Below are 22,604 nucleotides of genomic sequence, written 5' to 3'. Positions count from 1 at the left end.
TATTTTACCTAATGACTCAACAGAAAAGCATATAATAAAATTCTCCTTTGAATTCAGTGCCAGGAAATTTAAAAAAATACTTCAAAAATTATTTTTAATTTTTCAATTACAATTGGCATACAATATCTGAGTTTCCGGTATATAACACAGTGATTCGACATTTATGTAACTTACAAAGTGATTACACTAAGTCTAGTATCAGGAAATCTTGCAATTATCTATTAGGCTTCCTTTCATCAGACAACGAGAATTATAAATGATAAACTATAAACTCTAGGCTGCAGTACCTGGCAAATAATAAAAACTCAATAAATATATATTAGAGATGGATAAACAAATAAATGAAGATATGCCTATTACATTTCCTTTTTCTCCTTTAGCTGCCAGAATTAGAGCTGTATTCAGTGATTATGGGCAAAACTTGAGTCAACCCAAGTGTTTGTAAATATCATTATCTGACACTTTTAATTGGTTTTCATTTCTTTTTATTTTTATTTTCCTATTTTATTTTGTATTTATTCTTGTGTAGCTATTATGTCCATTTTAAAAAATACAAAAATAATAAATGCTAAATGGAAAAAGACAAAAATATGTAGGAGGGAACATAAGGGGAGCAATATGGTAGAGTAAATGCTTAGTGGATACTTTACTGGACAAAGAAATAGGTAATAGAACAAGTGGGACAGCAAAAAGCTAGAATAAATGATAATAGAAATTACTACCATCTGAGGAATCTGCATCCTTAAAGACAAGTAAATACCTTGATTTTCAATAAGTACAGACCAGTAAACTTGATCTCAGTTCCCTAAAAAAAATCTAGAAATGTCATTTAGACAAATGACATATGAACACTTAGAATACTGTAATGATAAATAAGAGGCGGCATGGGTTATTAAGAAAACAACAAGCACAACTAACTGTAAGGTTACTAGGCTGAGAACTCCGGAGCATATCATATGCTTCAACCATCTGGAATTCAGTAAGGCATATCATAAGGTATCTAAGAGTCTCCTTCAGGATAAGATTCGGAAATGTAGGCTAAGTTAGATAAATTCTTTGTTACCAGGAAATTGAACCTGTAGAGAGCTACCAAACTGAAAGTGACCTCAAACAATTTACCACTTGGCTTTGTCCTATCAACATTTTCAGAAATGTCTGAGACAAAGAAATCAAATATATACATAGTGCCAGACTTTAAAAATATTATCCCATTCAATTCTAGTAATAACTCTGAGGGATGTGGGTTTTTTTTTAAATCATCATTTCCAATACAGAAAATGCAATTTAGAGGGTTTAAAGCAACTATCCAGTGTCACTGTGGTGGCCGAGGAACATAGCTAGAATTCCAATCCTAGTCTGACTAAATCCAAAATTCACTCATACTCTTAACCAATATGCTGTCAATAATTCTTATAACATCCAACAAATAATTATTGAGATTGTAGTAGAAAATAAAAGTGAAAAAGACCGATGCAACTCTTGCCCTTATTCCAGTGGAAGAATTAGAAAAAAATACTTTAAGCAAAAGTAATACCTTATTATGAAAAGTTCTAGGAGAGTACTACGAAAGAGAAGCCTTCTCTAGAAAGGGTCATCAGGCCTTTTGGAGGAGGAGACATTTAAATGGAGACTTCATGAACAGAATATTAAGGTCATTTCTGTATGATGACTTCTGTTTTTTCAATCAAATAGTGAGGGCAGCAGGGAAGGGGAACAGAAAGGGACATAAGATGTTTCTTTCATGAATGAGAGGTGGTATGAAATAAGACATCTCACCCAGGGGAAAAGAATTAGCCAGAAAGTCACACGTAGGCTTGCTCAGCATTCTTGTGTATTTGTTTAAAGTTTGTTTATTTTTCAATACATCAGTCAGTGAGATTTTCTCCACCAAGTTCAACTGCATGTGCACAGTCATAGAGAAGGTAAACAATTGGGTTCAACAAAGTGAGTATAATGGAAGGGGACAGAGGTTAGGGAATTTAAAGTATACAAGGAAGTGAAAATGATGAACCTTGAAATCTAAATAGGACAAGGAAAGACATGAAGATTGGAGACAGGAAAGAGTTAATGAAGTAAAGTGATGGGGGTCAATAGAGTGCATGGCATTATAAGATAAAAACTTTAGCACTGCTGATACTTGAGTAAGCATGTGTGACAGGACGTGTTGGTCAGAGCCAGATATGTGAAATAAAAAGATATGAGGTGATATATTTTCTGTTGATGACCACATTTAAGTGTGGTAAAGAAGGAGAAAAAGAAATTTTTCTGGAATTGGACATGTCTAGAAACTAAGAGTATTATCAAGAGTGGTAACAGATGATAAGGAATTAAGGTATCAATTATGAGTGATAAAACTTGGGAGAGTTAATAGAATCAGAATTTCAAAAGATCTTGCCAACCAATTATATTAGTAGAGAAAGGCAGAGATCTGGTTTAGTAACAACTCAGACCCAGTTCATGCCGGTCAGCCCAATACCTGAAAAACTGGTAGGGGTTTTTAATTGATTCCCCAGTTCAATCGGAGCCAATAATAAAATCACAGAATAGAAGTAAGCACAGCATAGAAGTGAGAAAAGCATCCTCTGGAGCACTATGCTAGATTCTGGGCACCCTTTAGAACAGGCTGAGTCTAGACAGCCTATCATATGGAAAGAAATAAACATACTTAGTGAGAAAAGGCAAGAAAATTAAGGCAAACAAGATAGATGTGGTTAAACTGATAAAGCACTGTAATGCAGAAGAGGTTAGGCTTATTCCAGGTAATTCCAAGGCCAAAAATAGAACCAAAAGGGTTAAGGTTGCAGAAGCTCTCTACTGGAAGAAGCACTATAGCAAAAACCTCTTTCAGCTTTTACAGATCAAAAACATACTATCTTTTGAGTCGTTCATTTCGCTCTCCCTAGCAGTATTCAGTTAGAGACTGTAATAACATTAGTTAAGCATATTACAGGCATATCTCAGAGATACTGCGGGTTTGGTTTTACACCACTGCAATAAAGCGAGTATTGCAATAAAGTTGTAATTCTTTTGCTGGTGGAGGGTCTGGCCTTTAATTTGTAAAAAAAAATATCTGTTAAGTATAATCAAGTGAAGTGCAATAAAACGAGGTATGCCTGAGTAGGGAAAAATGCCTGCATGACTGAAAATTGGACACTGCCTAAGAACGATTCTAACCCCCAACTCTAACATTCGGTGAATCCCACATTTATTTGTTCCCTGAGCAGAAAGTCCAAGCCTTATATTCTTCTTATATCCCCCATAGGACTTTGCACACAATTATTCAGTACATTTTTGTTGGTGAATAATCTAGCTTGGCAAGGTCATGGGAAATAAAGCATTGGGTAGCAGAAAAAGCACAAGGTAGATTTGGGATTTATATGTGGTACAGCCATCTGCATGACCTTGGATAAGTTACAGAACCTGTCTGAGCCAAAAATAGTTTCTTCATATGTGAAACTGGACCTTTGCATTTACTTTTCAGAACTGTGGTCAAATGAGAATTGAATGAGCTCATATATATAGTGTCTGACACACAGTAGGTACTTAATTAATGGTTCAGTTATATGTTTTGGTTTTTTAAAAAGCAGCAGTGAGCCCTGGCCAGTTTGGCTCAGCGGTTAGAGTGTTGACCTGCGGTCCCGAGAGGCCCAGGTTCGGTTCCCGCTAAGGGTGCGTACCTCGGTTGCAGTTTGTCCCCGGCCCTGGTTGGTCGTGCGGGTGGCAGCCACTCGATGTGTCCCTTTCACATGGATGTTTCTCTGTCTCTCTGTCTCTCTCTGTTCCTGTCTCTCCCTCCCACTCTACCAGAACAAAAAAGGAAAAATGTCCTTGGGTGAGGATTAAAAAAAAAAAAAAAGCAGCAGTGAGCCTGGCTGGTGTGGCTCAGTGGACTGAGCATCGTCCCATGGCCTGAGAGGTCCCAGTTCAATTCCCAGTCAGAGCACATACCAGGGTTGCGGGCTTGATCCCCAGCACGGTGTGTGCAGGAGGCAACTGATGGATGTTTCTCTCTCACATCAATGTTTCTATCTCTCTCTCCCTTCCTCTCTCTCTAAAAAATCAATAAAAACATATTTTTTAAAAAAGCGGCCGTGATAGTCTTGCTCTTATCTATTGATACTCTCATAGAAGCTCCTGTCACAAATGACATGAACTTGGAGGACAGTTCTAAGGGAAAAGAAGCTGCCTTTTGTGGTAAAAGAAGCAGAAAATGATTCCTCAGCTACATCCCACTAAGGTCACTCTGATTAGATCATCACAAACTGGTAAGGGCAGAAGACCAATGAAGTAACAAGAAAGATCTAGTGCATGAGAAAAATAAGATTTGATAAAATGTACAATGCTGCTGTTTTAAATTATATTGTCGACAGTATCACTTTTGTACTGTTCTTTTCTAACAATAGTTTTCACATACACTATGAAAACACATTGAGTACTGAATCTGAGTTAAACACATTTTTCCTGAATAGCATTAATTAGATTAATGTTAAAGAAAAAAATATATACTTTTACACAAACAATGGATTCTGACACAATGCATATACCATTGGGCAGTTATGATTATGGTATTAGGTAGTAGTATGGGAAGTATCCAAATCAGAGTAAAAAAGTCTTATAAACTAGTGATTTAAAATTACCTGAGGGACCATTTTTAAAAGGATAATCTTCTATTTTAAAAAGAGTAAAGAATATATTATAAACAGTTTTGCCATCATCTATATACAGACTGGCTTCTTCTCAATCTTAAGAGGCCATCACCTTTTATCATTTCTCTCTTTTCCTTCCGTTTAGTACTATTAGGAAACTATTCACAAGTGCATCCTTGGGAAATGCTGAGCAGTAATTATGACTTGCTGACAAAGAGATATGAACAATTACTGAGCCCATTTGAAACCCTACACTAATAAAGTCATTAGATGCTGCCCTTGCCATGATCCTTCTAAAAGCTTCTGAAGTTACAAGAACACACGGCATTGTTTGCAGGGACAATTGCTGCTGGCAGAACTCAAACCTTGAGTTAAACCATGCTGCAAATTGATCTTGACATTCTGTTAAGACTGCCACTAAAAATCAAAAGCAGAGGAGAAAAGGAGAAAATGAGTAGGTAGGATGTAATCATGGAACAGGAGGGGTTCCTCCTCACCTTCTCTCCTCCCTCTTCACAAAACAAACCAGGGAGAAAATGACAAACTCTCCTGGTGTTTTGGAACCTTTATTTTAAAGCATAATTAAGCCCTTGACCTGGGATGTTTAGGATGGCAATACATTTCCTTTAAAAGTACTGGAAGAAAAACAGCACAAAGGGAATAAAAAAGTTTGGGGGAAATCATGGAAGTCTTGTACTGAAGGCTCTTTGGAAGTCTTATTTTCCTGACCACATGTCCATCTGTTTTCTCAGCTACTTCTGCAGAATCTGTATCTGCTCCTAGGGTAGCAGTTGTAAATTAATATTCCTTGTGTCTCCCATGCAGACCCCACACCTGGGCTTTATTTGCTGGATCAAATGGGAGTATAGGGTTAGAGTAACATGGTCGGCTAGGCTTCAGCCAGGCATGAATCAGTGAGTAGTTTGGAATTAAGTGTAAGCCACTGTGAATATGGCTAATTACTGAGATGGAAAGTGCAGGTGAAGACAGCTACTAATAATAATAACTTTAAGTCAATTAACTCTTGCCAGAGATTAAGTAATGTGGAAAACTCTCATTGAATATTAAGGCTAACAAGTACCTGTCAGCACAGAAGCAAAAGTTTACAGTTACCGGAAATACTGCAACCAAGGGCATTAAGTTCAAAAGTTAATATTGACAGGCAATAGAATTCTGCCTGCGAACACTGGTACTGTGTATGCAAAACTTAATACAATGTTAAGTGCATGTTACAATCAAACCGTGTAATTCAGGCAATGTCAGCAATTCCTTGGGAATAGTTTGTAGCTACTCTGAACACTGCTTAGAAATGGTGTGCAATGCCTGATTTAACACTTTGTAGCATGTACACTGGTGTGTAAGACATTTTCACCTCAACTTATTCACATATAAGCAACTCATTCTTCAGCACTCAGCTGGCTGATTACCCACTTGGCACTATCCTAGACAATTCAATGTTTAAGTTTTTTTAGAATTAGATAATCTAAACAAGTATCTATACTGGATGAACTAATGGAGACATTGCCTTGTGGGCCCTCCTTGTCAGAATAAGAGATACCTATTAACTCACTTATTTCTGGTGTTTTACTGTGCCACAATGTTATGTGACAAAGCAACTTCAGCAAAGAACTTAACAGCTTAACACTCGGGACACTGATGTGCCAATGTTCCCATGTACCCAGCAGGTGTCTCATACAGGAAAGCAAATTAGTACTTTTTATTGTGCTAGTGTTTTATATAGTGCTATCTACATTTAATTCTGACAGCACCCAAATGGAACTTGCCTGGCTACTGGGCATATCTCATCATATAGCCAGTCTAGCATTCTGGTCCTATGAACATTCAATGCCACCACCAATGCAGAAGGCTCAGAGTACCATCCCAGAATGACCCAATCTGAGAGGCCAGTTGCTTCAGGCATATCACAGAGACCTGGTGACTCTGGGGAAGAAATTCTGGAACCACTGAATGAACTAATCTATGGTGGATTTCAAGCCTCTTTCCAGGTGGCCTGCGGGTATCCAGAACATATGAGCATAGGCCACAGTATTCTTGAGTGCTACAGGGCCAGCAAAAGACATGGTACCCAGTGTGGACATTTTTATTTCATTCTGCAAGGAGAATGAGTTTTTGTTTTATCAGTCCCATTAATGACTCTGGGGGAAGATCAACACAATGAGAGGGCTACAGTAGCATTTCCAATGCTCTTTTCACCACCCAAGCTGGTCTCTCTTGTTTTTCAATAAGCCTATTAGAGATTATCTGTGGGGTTTTGTTTGTTTGTTTTATCACTATAACACTTACTTTTAAAAAGGCAATGTGTAACACATTGAGATTACAGACATAGCTCCCTTAGGGAGCTGACAACCTGGCAGGGAGATAAAGAACAACCATACAATGTAATGAGTGACATCAATAGTTAGTATAGGGATACTACGGGAGCATACAGGTTGTGCATTTTAACCCAGAATGAGGCAAGAGAAGGATGGAGAGAGGCAAGGCTTCCTAGAGGTGATATCTGTCCTGAATTTTAAGGAATTATTCTTTCATTGTCCAAGACTTCATTCACTATGAATATATTGTGATAAAAGTATTTTTATTGTATTAGTTAAATCCAGGACGTTTTTCTACATATTATAAGCCAAAAGGGTATCTGATCTCTGTTCCATTATTTGCCTGTAAGCATAAGCCACATAAGCCCAAACTGGGATGAATCATTAACAAAATAACTCCTTGAGATCTGTCCATCCCAGCTGGTTGACCCTAATCCTCAACCTGTTTCAGACCATACATTAGCTAGTCAGATCCTTCTATTTTTACTTCTCTTCTACAGTTATGTAAACCACAGACCCTTCATTTCAGATACCTAATGATGAGGTTTAAAATATCAATATCCTTTTGTAAGAATAACCAGTATCTGCAACCTAATAAACTAGAAATGCTGCTAATATAAAAATCTCTGAATAGAAAAAGTAAATTTCTAATTTCATCTTTCTTTGTGTTCTCTCTTTCAAGTCCTTCCCTGGCCCCTCACGTAGAGTAACTCACTATGAAGTTCATTTATACTCTCAAAGCTCCTTGTATATAGTTCATATTACATATTAACTTTAAGTCTGTCGTGTCTACTAGACTATGAGTGTTTGAGCATTAGCACTGTGTCTTTTTCAACTTTTTGTCCACACTGCATAGTACCATCCCTGGTTCACATTAAACATTCACTAAATGTTTATTCAATGAATAAACATAAAGGAAGTATAACTTTCTTTTTTGTTTTGTTTTGTTAATCCTCACCTGAGGATATTTTTTCCATTGATTTTTAGAGAATGGAACGGAGGAAAGGATGGAAGGGAGGGAAAGAAAAGGGGAGAGAGAGAGAGAGAGAGATAGAGAGAGATATTGATGTGAGAAACACGCATTGATTGGTTGCCTCCCACACATGCCCTGACTGGGTACCTGACAGGGGATGGAGATCAAACCTGCAAACCAGGTACATGCCCTTGACTAGGAATTGAACCACGGACCTTTTGGTGCACAGGTCAGCGCTCTATAACTACTGAGAAACACCGGCCAGGGTGGAAATATACCTTTCTTAAAATATATTTTAGCCACTTTCAGAAGTGATTTGTAGGATCTTCTTATCTACTATTATCTATCTTTTTTTTTAAGTTCTTTCATCTCTCTCATTTATTGTTGTTTAAATGGATATTTAGAAAATTATATCGTCTATCACCTCTCAAGACTACAAGGATTTTCTGCCTACTGCTTTAAGAAATAATGGCTTGCCCTGGCCAGTTTTGCTCAGTGGTTAGAGCATTGGCCTGTGGTCCAGAGACACCCAGGTTTGGTTCCCGCTAAGGGCACGTACCTTGGTTGCAGTTTGTCCCCGGCCCTGGTTGGTCATGCGGGTGGCAGCAACTCGATGTGTCCCTTCCACGCTGATGTTTCTCTCTCTCTCTCTCTCTTCTTCTCTCTCCCTCCCACTCTATCTGAACAAAAATGGAAAAATGTCCTCGGGTGAGGATTAAAAAAAAAAGAAACAATGACTCTGAAATCTAAATAGATAAGGCAGCCAATAAGACTTCAGAGTTTTCCAAGAAAGAAACCTCCATTTTGATGATATAATACTGAAATTACAAACAACATTCTTAGGTGGAATTGGATATCATACATTCATTTGCCAAATGCTTACTGAGTTTCTTTCTCCTAAAATTTTGTAGTTCCTTGTTTAGTGAGACAAATAAAATGAATAAGGCCTCTAAGAGATCATAATTTAGTGAGCTATTGTACACTGTAATAATAATTTCAGCTAAACTTTGATGTCTCAGTTCACACTTGGAATATTCCAAGATCAATCTAGAAATTATTCTAGTCCATTTTATACAGATATAGGTTAGTTAACTTAAGTATTCAACTTAGAAAGTTATTAGAATCATTTTGGAGATGGAAAACCCAAAATCATCAACATCACAGGGATGTATAACAGTGACATTCTATAGAAACCTGTTTCTCTTTTACTCTACTTTATTAGTGAAATGAGGAAATTTAACATAATAGCAATTAACATTCTAGTAACCCTACCAAAACATTCACTTAGTTCAATATCCTTCACTTATATACTATACACATGAAGGATACACAGTAAATTGTGGAGGACTAATGCTTCTGTAGGCTTAATCATAGTATTTCTTAACCAAAATTAAATTTGCTTGGCAAGTCTCTACCCATCTTGGGCATCATTTTCCACTGGCTATCAGGGGTATCCCAGAAAACCACTAAGAAGCACCCAGACTAAATAGCTTACAGGTTCAGGATTCTCTATATTTTATGATTAGCCTCAGCTAGAACAGACAGATGTGGGACTAGACAAGACATCCATCAGAAACTAATTTCCAAAATGTTACATTTGTCAAACAAACAAACAAAAAACCCACAGGTAAAAGGAAACCCACAGCAACAATCTTATTTGTGATGCCTAGAAATCTCTTTTATATTTCCACATATAAATTTGTCCCATTGTAACTCTCAGGTAATAGACAACTGATCGCATAACAACTTTTGATATGTAGTCCACTGATTAATACATGTTAATGCAGCAATCTTCTCCTGAACTAAAAGTTTGAGGTTTTGTTACTCAGTGGTAATAGCATCAAATGGATGGTGCAATCAGTTTTCATGACAAACACCTTTGGATAAATGTGGTGACAAAATCCAAGAAAGACCACAGAGATGGAATTTAGACAATTTTATTTCAATGAATTTATGACAGGTGGTAAGAAACATGTGGCTAAAGTAAATCCTTTTTGGGGGCACTACATCAGCCTAATTAATTAATTCTTTACAGTTTCATATGTCAAAAAAACCCACCCATTTTTATTTCAATGAATTTTCATCTTATGTTTGTAAAATGTGTATTTTCCCATTTGCCTTAACAGTAATAATGAGGATCTGCACATGAAAGTGGCTACATAATTTTGTTACTTTGTAGAGAGAAATGTAATAACTTACCTTAAAATCATTTTTAATTTGTATATAGATAGAATTGAATTTTAAATAAGGATGTCAAGTATTTTAAATTCCAGAAATCGTTACATTCTTCCTGTTCATTAAATTGAATTCCTAGATATTTCTAATTTCAGTCTTTAATATCAATTCTTTTTATTTTCATGACAAACTTTAAATAAGGGGATGCCACATTTTAAGAAACGTAGGTTGAATTATCTTATCATACTTCATAGTCAGTCCTGCAAATCATTGAGAAATAGCTCTAAAGCCTTAAACAAGGCCTTTATTTTGTGTTTTAAAAAAGTGTCATAAGGAGTTAATAGGACACAGCTGTACTGGCTCTTTCTAATAAGCAGCTTCTGTCGCTTTGGTCACCACAGGTGTCTCTATAACCTGCAAACTCTTATTACTAGTGTATCAAAGTTGTGCTACTTAACAGACTTCTTTAGTAAAACATAACAAAGCAATTACATGGCTGTTGATTGCCAGTCATAAAAAAAAAAAAAAAAAAAAGCCCTCAAACACTGTTTTTCAAAAGAAACTACACTGCAATTTTTTGTCATTGTAAAATAAAAGGAACTAAGGAATTAAATGAAGGATAGAACAAAATAACAGCAGGTAGCCCGCTGAACTTAGCCACTACAGATGGTTTAGAAATAGTGTTTCCTTCTCCATCAAGTTGTGGATAAAAGGAAAGGAGGAGATTCCTTACTGCCAGTGAATGGCAAAAGATTTAGCCAAGTCTCTAGTCTATGTATTTTGCTTCATGAAAGACCTTCGATGCTGCATTTTTATCTGTTTTTGGCACTGCTTTTCATCACCTTTAACTGAGTGTGCATAATAGCCCGATTTAATTTAAACAAATACAGGTGCTAAAGGTTCTTTATTTATGTATAACAGGGGACATTTCCAAGGCAGAACGAAGTCATCCTATGAAATTTCCTAACCATTTGCTTAAAGAAATGAAGTATTAGATGAAGGAATTGCTTCAACATTCTTTGGCTTCACATTTAAGAGAAGAATTATCTTTCTTTTCAGATTCAGCTTAAATAAAACAAAGTCTGAATGATGAGCAAAAATTCGGTGAGCCACAAAATAAAAAAAAGACAAATCAGATTATTTATTTCTAATTGTTCTTTAATCGTGTAAATTAGGTAACTACAACAGACTTGTCTTAAAATGAGTTAATTTAATCTCCTTGTTCATAAACCAATAGCCTGTGATTATGACTGTGTTAACATACCCAAAGTAGCATCCTGGGATGTTATGGCCACATGTGTGATTAAACACGATAAAATATATTTCAGATGGGAAATGCAAATAGGGAAAATATGAAGAATTATTCATCACTTACAGATATTATGATTAACAAACTAAGTAAATTTATCCTGACAGCTTGAAAAGGAATTTTTTCCTATTGAGAGTATAGATGTGTACAAAAGAATGTGTGCAATAAAGCGATTACATCAATTAGCATATGCTAGAGTTAAGCTATTACCGACTCCACTGGACTGGTCCAGAATGTCCTGCCTTCTTCACTGGAATTATTAGAAAATAAACTACTACTAGGATTATGTTAGACTTGCTTTGCCTTTTCTAAACATTATTTAAAAACATAGATTTTTCTCTAAATGTTCAACAACATATTACCACATTAGAACATATAGTAAATAGAAATATATTATATCTCTTTTATTTCAAAAAAATGAGAACAATGTATTTTGGTTTTAGTTTTCTAGTTATTCTTGAATTTAAGAAATCTTTATGAGTTAAGGAATTCATAATTGTGACTAACTGCCTATGTTAGCTACAACAAATAGTTTATATATAATTAAATACAATAGTAAAGAATTTAATGCTGAGCATGAAAATGCTTGTGATGATAAGAAACCAAATACAATGATGACTTAAGAAAAAAATAGAAACCCAACTATAACTTGTGAACAACAATATTACCTTGCTCTATTGGCGTCCTTGGTCAGATCCCAAGCCCAGGTTATAAAATTCTGACTCAGGTAAGAGACAATAGATTCAGCACAAAGCATTTGTGAGCAGAACACGTTGGTTAATACACTTTCATCATGGTGGAGGTAGATAGCAAGAAGCTTTCTCTGAAAAGAGAAGAAAAAAACTGATGAGTTAAAATATCCACTCAAGTAAGAATTATTGAATTTCAGAAGGACATAGTCAGTCAATAAACACAGCAAAGTAAAAAAAAAAAAAATGCTATTCCCTAAAAAGAGTACCCAACACTAACAGTTCCTAAAGTATTTACTAATTTTAGTAAAATTGCTTCCTTACACTCTAAAGAGGCTAGGGTGATTATATTCCATTTTACAGACTGCTTTCAGATTCCTGTTAACACGTGCAAGTCCATCTGAAGCAGAAGTTGCAAAAGAATTGCATTTTCTTTAAATAAAATGGCTTTAGCCCTGGCCAGTTTGGCTCAGCAGTTAGAGCGGCGGCCCGCGGACCAGAGAGGCCCAGGTTCAGTTCCCGCTAAGGGCATGTACCTCGGTTGTAGTTTGTCCCCAGCCCTGGTTGGAGTCGTGTGGGTGGCAGCCACTCCATGCGTCTCTCTCACATCAATGTTTCTCTCTCTCTCTCCCTCCCTCTCTCCTTCCCACTCTATCTGAAGATAAATGCGAAAGTGTCCTCGGGTGAGGATGAAAATAAATAAATAAATAAATAAATAAATAAATAAATAAATAAATAAATAAATAATAAAATGGCTTTACCATTCATTATATTTAATAAATACTTTATATGTAAAGGAAAAATTAATTCTGAACTATTCAACTATACAATGAAAAAAATACTAATTAAGAGTGAATGTCAAGTTCTCTTAGATATTTTTAATGTTTCTAACCTAAATACTGAATAGTCTCTTCTACTTAAAAGGAAAAGGTCTAAAATGAAGTTATGTTTTAGTTCCACAGTAATTTTAAAGCCCTTAATGTGTTCCCATATTAAAGTCCTTATTTAAGAGCATGTAACATCTAATTGCCATTTGAAAAGATAGAAAAATGTTCACTTCACATGAATTCTTTCTAGTTTATATTTCAGGAAATGTCCAATGTAGTTTCTCATATGGAAAATTATTCTTTTCCTTTTGACTGATAAAACTTGCTTTTAAGAAATGAAATTGATCTCTTAAAAGTGTCCCATCATAGTTGGACATTCAATAAAATAACTGAAACTAAAAACTAAAATTGAGCAACATAAATTGTAACATATCACCTTTAACAGCAATGACGATTAAAGAGCCTAACTGTTGATAAGTAACTTCTTGGTGCTATCTTGTAGAAGAGATGAGTTTAAGAAAAGTCAGTTACTAGGATATGAAAAGATAAAGTTTTACGGTAAAGAAAATGGACAAACCAATAGAAATTCTGGCATAAGAAAATTTCAAGGAAGCTCGGGGCCTTTCTCTTTATATTAAATAAGGATGAGATAATAATAAAGAAAAAGTTGTGTGAGATACTAAACCAAAGAACATTTATAGAAAAATATAAGGCTCATGTTGATGAAAAGTTAATGAAGTATGATGAATCTATCTGATGGAATTATCCTGATAAATAATTCAAATTATAATAATAAAAACAAAATCATTAAAATATTTTCTTCAAAGTTAAACTTTGTACTAGATGAAGGTAGATTAAGATTCCAAAAGCATCTACAATGAAAAGAAGGCAGTTAGTTACACACTCATTATCTACTTTAGTCCCCAGAGTACACCTGTAAAATAGTATTAACTTTATTAGCATATGAGGAAATTTAGGCTTAGAAGGATGACTTGTCCTAAATTCCATAACTAGTTAATTAAGCAGTACATCTGAGATTAAAACCCAGATTGACTGACTTCAAGCCTAGCATTCTTTCTTTGATAGTAGCAGGGTAATTGCCAAGACTATAGGCAAGGCTTAAAGAGCTTATACAATATGAAGATGCCAGACTGGACACTGCTCATACAGCAGTGCTTCTGGAGCCTCATAGAAAGCATGTGATGGGAATAAGGACAGGATTTCTAAGTATAAGTAACTCAGTTACTCCCACAGTAACTGCTTCCATGTTTCAAGTCATTTATTGATTCATTCAACAAGCATTTGTTGAAAACTTTGTGTCTGGCCCAGCAGGAAGCAGTGGTAATAAAATGGTGAATGAGAAAGACTCAGGGCTCTTAATCTATGCTGAAGTCTGCACATAACAGTAGCTGGCTTCTAGGAAGTTTGTAATCAGATAAATTCCTACTCATCCTTTAAGGCTCAAAGCAAATTCCACTGTGAAACCTTCCCTGATTCCCTTAGGCAGAGTTAAGAGAATCCTTTTCTGGGCCTCTATCTCTTCCCATTAGTATTAAAATTGTTTACCAGTATCCCCTATAGACAAAGTCTCCCAAGTGTAAGGACTGGGTCTCTTTCAGTCTCCTCTACGTCCCTAAGCTAGCCTAGGTATCAGCATGTTTGATGAAAGAAATTTGAATGCTGATTTCAACCACAGTCTCTCCTGGCAAAAAAGGCCACCTAATGGTGGCAGCAATGTCAAATCACTTTTAGTAAATGAATCAAGAAATCTGCTGCTTTAGGGAAAGGAACTGAACCTAGCTGCAGTAACAAACTTGGAGTTCCTCTTCTTAGGAGCTCTCCAGTTGAATAGAGAAATGTCAACCTCCAATTCTGCTTGATCGTATCTGAGCAACTACATTTAATGAGACACTGGGAACAAGAGAGCAGTCCACTTTTAAATCAGCACATTTCTAACCAAACAATGACAATGGTTAAATCTTTAAAAAGCCTATTTCTCTCAAGACCACTGCAATGGAATATTTAGACTTTGGAAAACAGATTAGCGATTTACATTGCTATCTCACTGATTTAATTTAAATGCTCTTCCAAACCAAACACACATGTGCCAAAGAGATCCAACAGGCAGAGTTCCCTATAAGTGCAGCCGACAGTGTTGACTGAAACTAAACTTGGAAATCCAGGGCAGTAATGCACAATATCAAGTAATAAAACAGCATCTCTTTGGCAATATTTAATTTACAAAAGAAGAAAGAGGCAGGCGAAGATCAGGCACTGTCTGTTTTGGAGGATCAACCATTCTGCATTTCAAAGCATTGGTCCCTGCAATATCCAGGTTACTGTGCTAGAATCTCGACTATTATATGGCAGTTGTGAGAGGGAGGGCAAAGATGTGTTTACTCAGTGATTAGGCCCTTAGAATAAGCCTCTCGCTCCTAGAGAGACAGCTCACCACTTATTCATTTGGGCCAATTCACAAAGCCTAGGAAGATTAAACATCCATGCTGAGAAGACAAGCGAATGCAGACGGTGAAAAAGAAATAAAAATTCTTTAAAAACTCTGAGATGACTTCATTATTTTTCCACAAGGAAACTTTAGGAAAGTGTTTAGTTAGAGAAAAACCCACATTGACCTCTCTCTAAACCCTTAATCTTTCCTTTGTGGTGGCATTGCTTTGTGGTAAGCTACTGGCTCGCCTCGCCCCTCTTTTCACTGGAAGCTGAGAGAAAAAAGGCTCTGGAGAAACAGTTTTCGTTCCAGGGACACAAACCCCTGACACTGTTAAACATGAGATGCCAGGAAAACACACTTAAAAAAAAAAAATCTCACTTTAAGCTCTAAGTCTAAACTGTGAGAAAGGAGATGATAAAAAGAGTACCGGAGAGGATCTTCAGGCTGGGTATACTCCCATAGCAGCTTTCAAAAAAGGGAAATGGAGTAACTTTAAAATAATCTTTTCTCTCTAACATAGTAAGTTTTCAACAAAAATTTACTTCTGTTATTATAACAGTAATAATAAGTAAAATATTAAAGACTCAATAATATACAAATACTTCTAAATTGAGCTACATAAATCTCATTAAATTATGGGCTTGGCTAAATGAACGCCAAACTCAGATTTTTTATTATTTTATTGAGCTCAATTAAACACAGGCCTAAACGGTGAAAACTGAGTCCAGCACATCAGAAAACTGCTTTTGTGAAGAAAGGGCATCTGGTACATAGAAAAAGTATCAGAAAATGTTGTTTTCCATTACTATAACCATTTTGCCTTTGGCCCATTAATAATTTAGATCAATAACATTTGCAGAGTACCTATGTGTTAGGCACTGAGAACATAAAGAAGAATAAAACAAAGTTCCCTTGCCCTCAAAGAGCTGGAGGGAGAGTGGTATATGGGGAAGCAAAGATTTCATCACAGTACCATATGATAAGTGAGAAGATCGGGGACTTAAAAAAACTATTTTATTTGTCCTTTCTAATTTGGCAGAGAAGGTGTAAGTCTGGTAGAAGACAAAGGCAAGCTCGCCTCAGACTCCCTCTTTATGATCGAGGTTTTGGTAACACAGCGTAAAGGAAAGCCTCCTGGTTTTAAAGTAACAGAAAGCTCTGTGCTAAACCCAGTTTTGCCACTTACCAGCTGTGTGAATTTGGGGAAAGATGGGAGTATTAAGGATTGTGGATAAAGTAGGCAAAGTACCTATTTAAAGTGCTTGATCCATAGTTGGTGCTGAATAAAATGTAGCTGTTAGGATGAAGAGTCCAGAACTATCCGTGCAAAATAAAGGATTTGAAAGCAATTCCAAGAGAAATGATAGCCATAAAAGTGTACTAAAGATTACCCAGCTCCTTCATTTCTTCTACTGGCAACAGTGTTTGGGATGCTCAACTGTGTCCCTGCCATTAGGGCCTCACTAATCTTCACGTTCAAACCGAGGAACTAAGGTACTAAATTGATGTTTAGGAAATGCCAATCTGAAGACAACCAATGTGAGTTGGCCTTGAGCTACAGTAGCTATTGTATTTAGACACTTAGCATCACAGAACCATAAAACATTAGAGCTGGAAGAAAAGAGCTGGCTATGTCTCAAAATAAGCCAGGCACAGAGAAGACACTCAGAAAACATTTGCTGATGAACTGAAAAGGAAGTTGTCTAGTTTCTTTTGTGTACCAGAACATTCATAATCTGAATATTCCATGATTTTAAAGTTGATATGAGAAATAATTTCTAGAAATGATAGATCAGTTTTTTCAATATAATAATTAAAATAAATTTAAAATAATTTTCTTTGTGTAAATTGGGACCCGACTTTACTTCTTCTCTTCCCCTGCCCCCTTTTTTTCTGTCATCATTATCACCATGATAATCCGAATCATCATCACTATTATGTCTTGTTTTAAGTTTGAGGATGATTTGTAGATATTGATGCAACAACAAACACTCATTTATCCTTTCCTTAGATTTATTAATTATTATCATTTTGCCATATTTGCTCTATAATTCTTTTTATGCTTCCCCAAGACATTTAAAGTTGTATATCATAAACATCATGACATCTCCACCCTAAATACTTTTAAGTTCTGTCTCCTAAGAAACAGGACATTCCCTTATATAAACATAATATCTTTATCAACCCAAGACATTTAATATTGTTATAATAATATCATCTAATCTAGAGTCCATATTCCATTTCTCCAAGTACCACAACATGTCCTCTGTAACAGTTTTATTTATTGTTTTAAACCTAGGCTCTAATTCAGATCATTCGAGTACACTGCCCACTTCCATAATCCTGTTTTTGTACTTGGATGTTCACAGGTCTAGCCCAGCATGCAATGGTGACTCAACAGAAGTAAGGCAACATGCAGCCACTGTTTGGGTTTAAATTCCTGCTTTGCCCCCTCTCCCCCCAGCTGTATGACCTTGGAAAAGATACCTGTTCTGTGCCTTGTGTGCCATACAGCTCTGGAGGTGAGAAGCCCAACATTCTGTTTAGGCGGGATTGGTGATATGAGTGCTAATAGAGGAGGTCCCAGGGTCTAGGCATGAACATCAGACTGGCTGCTTCTTTATGAAGGTGATACTTGAGCTGAATTTTATTATATCTGTCTGTCTGTCTGTCTGTCTGTCTGTCTGTCTGTCTGTCTATCTATCTATCTATCTATCTATCTATCTATCTATCTATCTATCTTTATCCTCATCTGAGGACATTTTTGCATTTATCTTCAGATAGAGTGGGAGGGAGTGGGGGGAAGAGAGAGAGAGAGAAACATCGATGTGAGAGAGACACATCGAGTGCTTGCCACCCATATCCAACCGAGGCGGGGACAAACTGCAACCGAGGTACGTGCCCTTAGCAGGAACTGAACCTGGGACTCTCTGGTCCACAGGCTGGCACTCTAACCACTGAACCAAACCTGCCAGGGCCTTAAGCTGAATTTTCAAAGCAGGTTATAGTAACTGACTTCTCTGTGACTTAAGCTGAATTTTAAATTTAGGATATTGTGAGGAAAAAAAAAAGAGAAAAAGCAAAAAGAAAAGTTTGGGGAAAGCCCATGTTAATGGCCTGATGTATTCAAAGAATTCAAAGTTAGTAATTTTTGAAGAGAGAAGAACCAGAGTTCAGATTGATTTGTGGAAAGAATCATGACACTTTGTATTTTTTGGCTCCCAAAGCTGAGTTCGGGGACCAAAAGGCAGCAACGAACTGCAGAGGTTCCAAAAGGAAACAGCTACTGAAGATGAGGCGACGCCAAGATGGTGTCTTTTCCCCTCACTTCCTGAAGCAGATAAAATCGTGAGTAGCACTCTAAAATTGTGAAGACACAGATGTATTTGAGTCTCATATAGGAAGAACTCTTATGTGGAAGTCACAGACTAAGAAAAAACAAACAAAAAGCCTAAAGTAAAACCAAACTCTCCTCACAAAATAAGCTGACAAATGTTCACTAAGTATAAAACCTTATCAGTTTTCATTGTTTAGACTGTAATACTCAGGTCATGAAATATCTTTTAGGAAGGGCAACATGTAGTCACAATAGCTCAAATGACTGGCTATTGTGGCAAACTGTAGAGAGGCCGCCAGGCTCTTTGGGGAGGTTGGGAGAGGGAGTAGGGAGGCAAGAAAGTTGGCAGTTTCAGGCCAAAGGTCTCATCTCATTGGTTTTCCAAGTGAACACTTAGGAGCAGTAACTACGACTGGGAAAGCAACCATAAAAGAGCAAGCAGGATTTTTCTGATCCTCTACTCTTCTCTAGCAGGAGTAACTACCCCTAGTTAACACAGGCCTGCTCAACAGGCTGAACAAAATGGATGTGCATGTTGGGTACCCACTTTGAAAGGCAGTAGTCAACAAACACACCCCTCTCCCACTTTTAGGCCACCAAGGAAGAGAAAAAGAACTCATAGCCTACTTATCTAATCTGTTTCCATATTCAAGAGGGGTGGAGTGGGGAGAAATCACGCAATACAGAGTTGAGGATACACTAACAGTAATTTTTCATTAAAAATGTATTGCTAATAACACATTCTTCCTGAAAAACCATAGGAATTCCAATGATTTTTGGGTGCACATATTCAGCAATTTTCTAATACTGTCAAGTACTGTCTGGCAGATTTCAAAGCAGAAGGTTGTAAATTATAAAAACAAGTTAAGCTGGGTTTAAACATACAGAATTATAGTAACTCTTAACCACTCATTTAATAGGAGTGGCAGAAAGTGTTAGTAGTCTCTAAATATTTTCCATTTCTTCCTTAGAGAGAAAATCTCCTATTTTTTAAGTTAGATTAATGGCTGAATAAAACAAAGAATACATTTCTCAGCCTCCCTTTTAAAAAAGGGTGGCTATATAACTAAACTCTGGCCAATATAAACAGAAGTGCTAGTTGGAGCTCTAGTATCATACTGAATTGTGATATAATCTGAATGGCACCACACAGTGTAGCAGCATAATAGAAGGAACCTGAGTTTTTGACTCTGTGATATGCCACACTAGCCCTGGACTACCTGCGGACTTACTGAAGAAGAGAGAGAAATTAACATCTATTTTGTTTAAGCCATTATTAATTTTTATTTTTATGTTACAAGCAACCAAACCCAAATTTAACTCTTACGATAGGTTAAGTATAAGAAATCCTTAATCATACATAAAAAAGATAGTCATTAACCTGTAAGACCTGAAGATATACATTTATAGATTCATTCTCGACCCACCAAAAAGACTTTCAGAGCCTCCAATGGGTCCTGAATTATACTTGAAAGGATTATAGTTGCCACTGGCCTTAGGCAAATGACCTGACCTGGAACAAGAAAGTTCCATCTTGTATATCTGTTAGTAAGAGAGGAAGGGACCCAATCCGTAGAAGGCCAAGTAGAAACCGTGATTAGATAAAGGCAGAAGAAGACATGGAGGTTGCTACTTGATGTGCATCTAGTTTAGTCTTCATGCAAAGATCAGGGAGAGCCTTCACTGCTAACATATGGTCCAGTCTATTTAATATCCATATCCAGAAAGGATAGCCTATTGAGATTTATAATAGCGTAGTAGTGAAGGGTACATCTACCTGAAATGCCATGTATGCCATAGTATACATATTTAAAACCCAATAGGAGGTTGAAGTCACACTAAGTGATTGATTCAGGTATTTTTATATTGGTTCACCTATTTATCTATCTACATATACATAATTTTTACAATGCAAAAAGAGACATACTATATACACTATTAAGCACCTTACTCCTCACTTAACAATACATCTTGAACATCATTCCACATCAACATGTATAAAATGGCTTCACTCTTTTTTTTTTTTAATCCTCACCTGAGGACATTTTTCCATCTTTTTGTTCAGGTAGAGTGGGAGGGAGAGATAGGAACAGAGAGAGAGAGAGAGAAACATCAACGTGAAAGGAACACATCGAGTGGCTGCCATCCGCACGACCGGCCAGGGCCGGGGACAAACTGCAACCGAGGTACGTGCCCTCAGCGGGAACCGAACCTGGGTCTCTCAGGACCGCAGGCCGACGCTCTAACCGCTGAGCCAAACTGGCCAGGGCTGCTTCACTCTTTTTAATGGTCACATAGTATTCCACTGAATGAATAACATTTAAGGTACTTCCAATTTTTTGCTCTTACAAAAATGGTATATAGTAAATGTCCTTGTATTTATCTTATTTCTCATATGCTTAAAATATATTTGCAAAAATAGGTGAAAATGATATATTAGTAGTTTTAATCTGTATTTCTTGTATTATGAAAAATATGAAATATCTTTTCATATTTATGAGTTATTTTACTTTATTTCCAGTGAAATACCTGCTTATATAGTTTACCCCGTTGTTGTCTTTTTGTTATTGACTTTTGGAGTTCTTCATAAGTATACATGCAAGAGAAACGAAGTGTCCAATATCTTTAATAAAAACACTATGTCCTATTTAACTTTAGAAATACTGTGATTTTCTTAATGTAGTTCTTTTATTTATAAAAGACTGTAAATGACAAGGCAAATATAAAATCAACAGATTCTACTGAAATGCTTTATAGAGGAAAGGCCAGAACACAGTAGTGTAGGTCTATGACAACAGCAGTTTTATCCTCTTCTGTTTTGTTAGTCACTCCCAGGAGAGTGGGAGAAACAGGATAGAAGATACCTATGTATAAAAAAGTACACAAAAGCTAACAGGCTGTGAAATTTAGGAGCTAAAATGTTTGTAAATTACATTGTGCTATTAGTACTATGATTTTTTAAAAGTGTTGCCTGACATTCCAAAACTACACATGTACAAATATACACAGCTACTCAGACTCATTGCCACCAATTTGTCCCTTTCAATTCATCCTACCAAACTGCTTTCATATTACTTATTCCCATATAGTCATGTCCTGCTTAACAATAGGAATATGTTCTGAGGAAATCTATCATTAGGTGATTTCATTGTGTGAATATCACAAAGTGCACTTACACAAACTTAGATGGTATAGCCTAGTACACACCTGGGGTATATGGTATACCACAGTTGTATATGCAGTTTGTTACTGACTGAAATGTTGTTATGAGGCACATAACTGTAGTACAGCTTTGATGGTGTCACCCTCTTCTTCAAAAACTTTCAAAAGCTAACCACTGCCTAATAACAAAAGTCTTTAGCTGGCATTCAGGAATTTCCACAATGAAACCCCACTGTACTCCTCTATTTTAGCCATATCTCCTACTGTTCCCTTTCTTGTACCATATATACCAATTAAACAGATCTATTTATACTCTCAACGTGTACATCTGAATAACTTGATTATTGTTAAAGATTCAGTATTCTTCTCTGGCCATTAGCTCAGTGGTTAGAGCATTGGCCTGCAGACCAGAGAGACCCGGGTTCAGTTCCCGCTAAGGGCATGCACCTCAGTTGCAGTCTGACCCTGGCCTTGGGTTGGGGTTGTGTTGGTGGCAACCATTCCATGTGTTTCTCTCATGTTGATGTTTCTCTCTCTCTTCCTCCCTCTCTCCCTCCCACTCTATCTGAAGATAAATGCAAAAATGGCCTCGGGTGAGGATTAAAAAAAAAAAAAAGATTCAGTATTCCCAGGTCGGTTAATTGTCAAGATATTTTTATGCCCATATGAGAGAAAATAAAATGGAGGCTTATATAGCTAGT

At 36.5% G+C, this 22,604-nt stretch overlaps 1 protein-coding gene across 7 annotated transcripts in view; it reads right to left on the bottom strand.

The window, feature by feature from the left end:
* The window catches only part of FAF1 (Fas associated factor 1), a 447,925-nt gene that overhangs the window by 129,590 nt on the left and 295,731 nt on the right, over window positions 1-22,604 (bottom strand). For all 7 annotated transcript variants that reach the window (XM_036255377.1, XM_036255373.1, XM_036255376.1 and 4 more), the window contains one exon: window positions 12,105-12,259. In XM_036255377.1, the coding sequence (XP_036111270.1) occupies window positions 12,105-12,259 (155 nt within the window). The remainder of the gene's footprint in view (window positions 1-12,104; window positions 12,260-22,604) is intronic.

This window comes from Molossus molossus, unplaced genomic scaffold, assembly GCF_014108415.1.
Source record: "Molossus molossus isolate mMolMol1 unplaced genomic scaffold, mMolMol1.p scaffold_m16_p_12, whole genome shotgun sequence".
NCBI lineage: Eukaryota > Metazoa > Chordata > Mammalia > Chiroptera > Molossidae > Molossus > Molossus molossus.
The sequence above is the reverse complement of the archived record's forward strand: the minus strand, read 5'-3'. Positions and strand labels throughout refer to the sequence as shown.